The sequence below is a fragment of the Oncorhynchus mykiss genome, chromosome 10 (genome assembly GCF_057628025.1).
Source record: "Oncorhynchus mykiss isolate SJ-2025 chromosome 10, ASM5762802v1, whole genome shotgun sequence".
Taxonomy (NCBI): Eukaryota; Metazoa; Chordata; class Actinopteri; order Salmoniformes; family Salmonidae; genus Oncorhynchus; species Oncorhynchus mykiss.
This window is the reverse complement of record NC_143031.1, coordinates 9,399,990-9,408,914: the sequence shown is the minus strand read 5'-3', so window position 1 is coordinate 9,408,914 and position 8,925 is coordinate 9,399,990. Positions and strand designations below refer to the sequence as shown.

The 8,925-nt window shown below is 45.6% G+C and overlaps 1 protein-coding gene across 1 annotated transcript in view; it reads right to left on the bottom strand.

Annotated features, from left to right (window-relative positions):
* Nucleotides 1-4,655: 4,655 nt before the first annotated feature.
* The window catches only part of LOC110534851 (teneurin-2), a 140,242-nt gene continuing 135,972 nt past the window's right edge, over nucleotides 4,656-8,925 (bottom strand). Inside the window, exons 26-28 of the mRNA XM_090188885.1 lie at nucleotides 7,263-8,883; nucleotides 7,022-7,152; nucleotides 4,656-6,898 (exon numbers count right to left, since the gene is read on the bottom strand). Coding sequence (XP_090045011.1) covers nucleotides 6,161-6,898; nucleotides 7,022-7,152; nucleotides 7,263-8,883 — 2,490 coding nt within the window. The 3' untranslated portion in view covers nucleotides 4,656-6,160. The remainder of the gene's footprint in view (nucleotides 6,899-7,021; nucleotides 7,153-7,262; nucleotides 8,884-8,925) is intronic.

Sequence of the window (8,925 nt, the reverse complement as noted above, 5' to 3'; positions counted from 1 at the left end):
GAATTGGGGGAGTGTGAGGAGAGAGAGCAGTTGATTTGGCATAGTATGCATGGCATTCGCCCTGAGGAGCGTGTTAGCTGTCTGATGCCACCTGTGTCAGTTCCGCCTCTCTTTCACCAGAAAACCGTAACAAGGCTGCTATGTCAAAATTTGGCTATGTCGTTTATTTTTTTGGTCTTAATTTAAGGTTAGGTATTAGGGTTGGCACTGTGGTTAAGGTTAGGTCTAAAATTAGATTGTGCCAGCTAGTGACCAATCTGCAGAGCTGCCTCCAGGGCAAGATTCATAACAATAAATGCCAACCTGCCTTTGTCTTCCTCCCTGTCAGTGTATGTGGTGGAGGACAGGAATCGAGATGGCGGAGGAGGAGGAGGGGAGCACGCCTGTCTCACGGCCCTGGACGGCCCTGTGCTGCTGCTGCTGTTTGTGGGACATGATAACCTGATCCCTGAGCCTAACAGTGTACAACGGTTTTGACTAGGTGGAATACAGCTATGACCGGAAGTAACTTTTTCATAGCAGGTTAGGAGAAGTAACGTAGTGGGTTAGGAGAAGTAACGTAGCGGGTTAGGAGAAGTAACGTAGCGGGTTAGGAGAAGTAACGTAGCGGGTTAGGAGAAGCAACGTAGCGGGTTAGGAGAAGTAACGTAGCGGGTTAGGAGAAGTAACGTAGCGGGTTAGGAGAAGTAACGTAGCGGGTTAGGAGAAGTAACGTAGCGGGTTAGGAGAAGTAACGTAGCGGGTTAGGAGAAGTAACGTAGCGGGTTGGGAGAAGTAACGTAGCGGGTTGGGAGAAGTAACGTAGCGGGTTGGGAGAAGTAACGTAGCGGGTTAGGAGAAGTAACGTAGCGGGTTGGGAGAAGTAACGTAGCGGGTTAGGAGAAGTAACGTAGCGGGTTAGGAGAAGTAACGTAGCGGGTTAGGAGAAGTAACGTAGCGGGTTAGGAGAAGTAACGTAGCAGGTTAGGAGAATTAGGTTAAAGTTAGGAAAAGGGTTAGCTAAAATGCTCTTCTAACCGGCTACGAAGTCACTTCCGGTCACAACTGTACTCTATCTAGTCACGACCGTGTACAACCCTCTGGGAGTTTCAATTGACTTTTCACTTCCTGTCTCCGGCTCTTTTTTGTGGTAACTTTATTATACTCGCTTGACTTTGTACGTCATATGCCAAAGAAAAACAAGAAACACTCAAAGTATTAAAGCAAACTTTCGTTTAAAAAAAAAAAGTATTGTCACGTCTTCACCAAAGAAAAATGTCTCAATAAAGGATGAGTAATCAGTTGAATTAATAACAGTTGATATTTAATTGTTGTTTGTTTTTCAGATTGGAGATGTAGGAAACTCAAGTTTCTCTTTCAATCAATAATAGCAAATATTTGCTTTTCATGGTAAAGAAAACTAAGTAAGGTAACTAAGGAACTTCCAAAAAAACAAGTTAAATCATTCAAACAAACAGACTTTACTTGTTAGTCAAAGGAGGTGCTACAGTTAAAACCAGTTATAGCTGGTTTACAGTTTTACAGTTGGCTATACTAAACACATGTAAATATGTGCCTTTATCTGTGTGTTAGTCAGGTGGCTGTTTGCACAACTCATTTTGGGCAGTGCTCCTCACCCCACTGGCTTAAAGCTCTCACATGTGGGCTGAGTGTGGGGCCAGGGAGTGTTTGCATTTCTTTTGTATATCAGTCATTCTGTGAGTTCAGATCTAAGCCCCGTCTATACCTGGTGCTAACATGTGTCCTGATCTTGTCCACATTCTGAATGTGCCCACATCTTTAAACAAGTGTAGACGATAACTGATTGTGATCCCTTGTCGTGATGTGTTTAGTTCTATATTTTTTATTTTTAATCCCAGCCCCAGTCCTTGCCGGAGGCCTTTTGCCTTTTGGTAGGCCGTCATTGTAAATAAGAATTTGTTCTTGCCTAGTTAAATAAAGGTTGAATAAAAAATAAATAAAGATTTTCCTGACCACCTCTGGATGTATTTTGGGACGCGTTATAATGTATCAAGATCTCTTACAAGCGTATACAGATTTGGATTATCAAACCATTTAAACCGTCCCTCTGAAAGGTAGTACCATTGACTCGAGGCATCAATATTTGGCTTAAAATAAACATGTGAATTACACTGAAATATATACCTTTTTGAGAAAGAGGATCATCAAGATTAGAACCGATGACCTTGTGTCTAGTCCACTGTGCCAGTCGTTTTATTTTTTAGTCCGAAAGCTGTTCAGTCAGAAAGTTATAAACTTAGTATATTAAAAATGTGATTAGTTAAGAATGTTGGTTAAGGTTGGAAAACCAAAGTCTCAACTGGAATTTCGAACTCGCAACTTTGCAGGTCGCAGCCTGCGTTTAATGCTGCATTCGTAACCAAATGGGAAGGTGGTGATTACCACTTGTGAATTCGTAAATACCAGTTGGATGCATTCACGTGCTTTGAACTCGTTGAGAAACGGCGATTGGCTAATGGCCAACAAGCTACGTCAACCATAAACTAAAAGTACAACTATCACGCTTGTAAACAAATTAGTGTTTAAAAAAAAACATATTAATAGATAGCTTTTTATAAATAATGTTCTGCAACATTTAACTGCCTGAAAATACTTTAAGAGATAATTACTCAAACAGAAGGATGCTATATTAGCTAGCTGGCTATGACTATCCAACACGGGAACTCTTCCAAGTAAGCTTTCAGTTTTACAAATGTATTGCCACTGTGGCCCACCGGTGTAACTGCTAAACTGCTTACTGAATGTACAATGTCACGTTACAGCATGACAGTAGCGGGTTTACCAACATGTTAGTTCTATTAGCTATGTTGACTACAACATTACTTTAGCTAACACGGTGACAACGATGTAGGTCGAGTGGAGCGGATGGTTTTGCTTGGAAAGGTTTTTCTTGTCTGGTCACAGACAGCTGATGTGTTGTGAATTGAATTTCACAAGAGAAGGGAAAAGGTGAGAGGAGGAGAGCGTGTAGACGGCTTGAAGAAATGCAACGAGCTGTTTGTATGTGGCTATGAAAGTAAACTGTTTTCGTGTGATCAGGGGTGCATTCATTCCGCCGATTCTGTTGTAAAAATGTTTCTTAAACGGAAGCAAACGGAACGAAACGGGGATAAACATACCTGAATTTGTCCAAATAGAAACTCTCGTTTGCAACTTTTGGACTAATGATTACACCCTAGATCAGCTAGATGCAGGCAAGAGTGTGCAAGGTTGTATTGAATGTGTCACTGTCTGTCACCTCAAATCTTTCTTTCAACCTGTGTGCACCTACGTTGTAAACTTTCATTGATAGGCTAGGTTGTAGCAACCTCGTGATGGGTATAGGGAACATTAGAGTATCATGTAGTAGCCTAAACCTAGTGATGTTACATTGAACTGAGTGAATGGAATATGAACGACATCCAATATGCTGTAATAGAAATAAGGCCATACTCATAAAAAAATAGAATCTTCCTCCCTCATCTTAAACGGCACCATCCTCCACTGATGAGACTTTAGACAGGGAGCAGTGGGTTTGATCTGCATGAGGTGCAACTCGTCCAGAGCATTATGACCTGCTGAGTATCTGTCCTGACCCCGTGTTCTATAGATTATCTTACTGTCATGGAGGCGCTCAGGCCGATATGCAAATGGGGATGTTAATGATTACAGATGCTTGTTAGCTTGGAGCCGGACCGTTCTCGACATCACTGCTGTACTCCAGTCAGTCTTTATACGGCAGGGTCAGGGTTCAAAGATGCTTCTGGCAGGTGATAATTAAACCTGTAAAAATAGCCTGGGAGCCATGAGAACCCACTGCAGCTGACAGGAAGTGGTTTGCCTCCAGTGATCTCAATTGGAATAATACAACACTCGCCTTTAATCTTAATTTACCTCAGCATTACCAAGGAAGACAATTTTACCTGCCACTCAGCATTACCAAGGAAGACAATTTTACCTGCCACTCAGCATTACCAAGGAAGACAATTTTACCTGCCACTCAGCATTACCAAGGAAGACAATTTTACCTGCCACTCAGCATTACCAAGGAAGACAATTTTACCTGCCACTCAGCATTACCAAGGAAGACAATTTTACCTGCCACTCAGCATTACCAAGGAAGACAATTTTACCTGCCACTCAGCATTACCAAGGAAGACAATTTTACCTGCCACTCAGCATTACCAAGGAAGACAATTTTACCTGCCACTCAGCATTACCAAGGAAGACAATTTTACCTGCCACTCAGCATTACCAAGGAAGACAATTTTACCTGCCACTCAGCATTACCAAGGAAGACAATTTTACCTGCCACTCAGCATTACCAAGGAAGACAATTTTACCTGCCACTCAGCATTACCAAGGAAGACAATTTTACCTGCCACTCAGCATTACCAAGGAAGACAATTTTACCTGCCACTCAGCATTACCAAGGAAGACAATTTTACCTGCCACTCAGCATTACCAAGGAAGCCAATTTTACCTGCCACTCAGCATTTGGCAGATTCATTTGCTTTGATTTATTCGCAATTTTCAAAGTTTAGGCTAATGATAAAAATAGTGGAAGTGCTGAGTGGAAGTTAGTCCACCACTGCCCTCAGGGAAGCACGTCGAACCACAGCTCCTTGCCGAAAGAGGGGAAAGAACAGTCCATGCAACATGAAAAACCAAGTTTATTCTGATAAACTTCCCACATAATCCTCGTCCTAGTGTAAAGAATGTTTCATGTTACCTATTCATGTACATATTGACATCCATACTGTGGTTCTTCACAGTGAAAATATACGTTTTACAGATATTGGGTGTGGTTACAGAGATGTCACTAGGTTCAAAAAAATAAAAAATGAAATAAAAAGCTCCCGTGTTGAAAGGGGAGGGCTCGAGTTTGACCAATCAAATGTAAAAGGTTCGAGTTTGACCAATCAAATGTAAAAGGTTCGAGTTCGACCAATCAAATGTAAAAGGTTCGAGTTCGACCAATCAAATGTAAAAGGTTCGAGTTCGACCAATCAAATGTAAAAGGTTTGAGTTCGACCAATCAAATGTAAAAGGTTCGAGTTCAACCAATCAAATGTAAAAGGTTCGAGTTCGACCAATCAAATGTAATATGATCCGTAAGTAGACACTCTTCTAGGGATTTTCACAGAACAATAGTAAAGTCTCTTCTTTTGAGAAATGTACAAATTAGACCGCTTTCAGAACATGGATCTGTGTTGCTGAATGAATGTACACATTTAACTTGGTAATGTGTAGGGAAACAGGTTTCACAGTTGTAAAGACAAAAATAAAAAAATGTAAACAATATGAAAACACCACATATATTTGTCCGTAACACGTTGTCTTGGGCTGCAAATATTAAATCAAAAACAAACATTGAGAATACTTTCATATTTTACAAAAAATAAAATAATGTCTTCCTCAATACAAATTCATCATGATTGTCATAAAGTGCAAACAAAAAGAGCAATAAAAATAAAACGGATTAAAATAAATAGCATTTGAGTCCATTTTTATTTTCTACGTGAGAGAGGGCTTCCTGACTGATCTTGGCAGTCAACAACAAGTGAAAGTCTTATTTCAAAGTCTACTGCACGGGAACATACAAATCTACATACATGTCACATCCTCAATATCTGTCTTTGTTCAATTAAAACATATATTACTATGTACTCTGAATGAAGAACAACTGAGCGTCCTTAAACATTGTTCATGGTTATGACTGTATTGGCAAGTGATGGCTCTATGTTCTCCAGACAGCGGTCTGAGACAGTTGAAAAGTTGTTTAGCCACTAGAAAGAAAAGCCTTGACTGGGTTGCCATTGTCTGTGCTGTGTTGGGTACGTCTGATTAGATGTTTGAAAGCAGTTCACTTTTTCCTCATTGGCATCAATACCAATCCCTCCGCAAAAAAAATGTAAAAAAGATTTTCTAGTTTTTCAAAATCCCTTTTTTCCCCTATCTTAAAAAAGTAAGTTCATTATCGTTAGTAGTTAAGGGTGCTTTTTCTAAATCATTGTCTGAACTCATTCAGGCGCTGTTTTAACCATCAGCAAGACATCTGTTTTGTGAGATGGTGTCCTCTCAGATGCCCCTGCAGCACTGCCAGGGAAACCCCCTTTACTCTCCCTAGGAGATGAAGTGTCAAAGGGGCGGGGCTCTGTTACCTCTTGCCCACCTCGTTCTGTCTGAGGAACTGGATGTTGCTGCTGCTGTCTGCCAGTTCTGGGTACTGCTCCACAGGCAGCACATAGTACCCATCATAGCCTGGTACCTTCCCTGTTGCCAGGAGCTGCTGCCTCTCTCCCTCTGCCCATAGCCTCCCTCCCTCTCTGCTCTCTTTCAGATGTTGCTGCTCTCTCATCCAGGCCCCCGACAGGGCCCTCTGGTGGGCCTGCTCTAGCAGGCGACCCCTCTCCTTTTCCAGCACGTCAGCCGCTAGGCCGTAACGTACGCTCAGGGACAACGCCACCGTGTGGATCTCCACAGTGACACCCCGACGAGAGCGTCCGCTGACAGTCACGTTGACGCCGTTCTCCAGAGATTTCCTCCCCCCGCTCAGCCCCAGAGACAGCAGGTCACTGTCAGCCAGGCCCAGCTTCACAAAGAAGTGGCAGTCCTTCCCGTCTATGGTGTAGTGGGTCCCCTCCAGATAGATGGCGTTGTTCAGGACCTGGGCCACTTTACGGCTGTCCTCACTGGCCAGGCCTGATACACCAGTCATCACATGGCCCTCCTTGATGGCCAGCATCATGCCCCGGCCCACGATGGGGATCTTGGTGCCGAACCAGTAGCCAGGCTTGTCCTGTTTGGTCCGGCGCTCCTTGTTGAGCAACCTCCCCTCCAGAGCCATGAAGGCCTGGTTGTGGCGCTCTACTGCATGCTGCACCCCTGTGATCAGCTGGAGACAGCAGAGAGTCAGCCAGACTGTTATATTTCAATGAATTAACATCAATTACATTGAGATTCGCCTGTTTAGTCTTAGTTATCAGTAGGTGAAATATGTATTTTTTAAATGACTCACCGGAACAGTCTCACAGTCCTGGCTCGCCAGTAGTTCATAAGGAGGGTCAACAAAATCCATGGAGTGCCTGGGGAAGCCTGGTATGATGTTACCGAGCTGGAAACCAAACATCACCAACCAGCTCTTCACGTCTGCAAAACAGAATTAAAACACGTCAAGATGTCACAACAAGATGTCACAACCTGATGGATTTGGTTTTTAATAACAGGTCATAAAGGACAACAAACACAATCCCTGTTACCTGTCACATAGCTCTTGATGTCTATCATGTCACTGAGTGGGTTGTTGTTCTTGAACATGTACAGATTGAATGGGGCGGGTTCCTTGCCGATCTTAGGTAAGAGTTTATGGTCTGGTGCAGTCCATCTGCCTGCCAGCACGTCGTAGTCTCTCTGGGCAAAGTGCACCAGCTTGGTGAGGGGGTCGTAGAGTCCTCCGTGGAAGCCCACCACCATGTTGAAGTCAGGGTTGGAGTCGTGGTACACCTCGCCGTAGGCAGTGTACTGGAGCTGCTTGACCATCTGTCCGTTGCTGCTGAAGACGGCGAGCGGCGTGCCCGTGTTGTCCGCGGCGATGTAATACTCCTCTCCGCCGGTCACCTCCATGGCAAACAGATGACCCTGCAGGTCGTAGTAGAACGAGGTGATCTCCCCTCCGGAGTGGTTGTACACGTGGGTGATCCTGCCGGGGTAGTTGAGGTCAGCGTAGAAGAACTGCAGGTGCTCTCCCTCGTTGGTCTTCCTGGAGACGCGGCGGCCCAGGCCGTCGTAGCGGTAACGCACGCTCCACCCCGCGGGCGTGCGGCTGTACGCCTGCTCCAGCAGCCCGTTGGAGTTGTAGTCGAACACGTCGGCGCCGCGCTGGCTCAGGACGCCGTCTTCGTCCACGTGGTACTGCATGTCTCCCAGGCGGGTGATGCGGTCTCGCAGGTCGTAGCGCAGCGGTAGCAGGCGGGCGCTGTTCCCAGGGTTCAGCAGGTGCAAGTTGCCGTTCAGGTCGTAGCTGTAACGCCAGGTGGACCAGTCGTTGACTTTGACCCCGACAAGCTGGCCGTCACCATCGTACTCGTAGCGGTACTGTGTGGTGTTGGCATACGGCCCGATCTTCAGCTCTCTCTTGATGACCCGGCCCATGCTGTCGTACTGCACCGTCATCCAGTACATGAGCGAGCGGAAGATCTCATACTGCACCTCTTTGATGCGGCCGTGGGCGTCAAAGTGCTTGCTGAGGGTCATCACTGCCGTGGTGATTATCTGGTTGATGTCATAGTAGATAATGCCAAACTTGCCAAAGTGCTCCACCTTGCCTGAGATCTCGTCGTAGCGGTAGAGGTCCAAGGGCAGGGGCGTCTCACCGATCACAGGCTTGATGCTGGCCACACGGAAGCTGTTGTCATGGTAGGTGTAGTCGAAGCGGGCGTTGACCATGCCCTCTTCAGAGAAGCGATACATCTGTCTGTCCACTAGGGGGCCTATCTTCCGGTAACGGATGGTGCAGGAGAACCCCCCGCTCTGCAGGTTGACCATCTTCAGCACGCCGGTCGTATCGTCGTAGCCCAACGTGACAGCTGTGCCGTCGTACAGGACCTCAGACAGCTTGGCCAGCTTGCCGTACCTGTAGATGACGCGTCGGGCCGTGCCCAGGTAGAAGGTGGCACGCGGTCGTCCGTCCTCGCTGAAATCGTGGATGACGGTGGCGTTGCTCTCGGGAGGGTTGTAGATGTTGCGGATGTAACCGACGGAGACGTGGGTGGACATGGTGTGTCTGGCCATGCTGGGCATGGTGACAGAGGTGAGACGCCCCGAGGTGTCAAACTCAAACACGTACTGTTTCTGACTCTGCTGGAGGAGCAGCACCATGGACTGAGGAGAGATGGGAAAGAAAAGGCATATTTAGTATTGTAT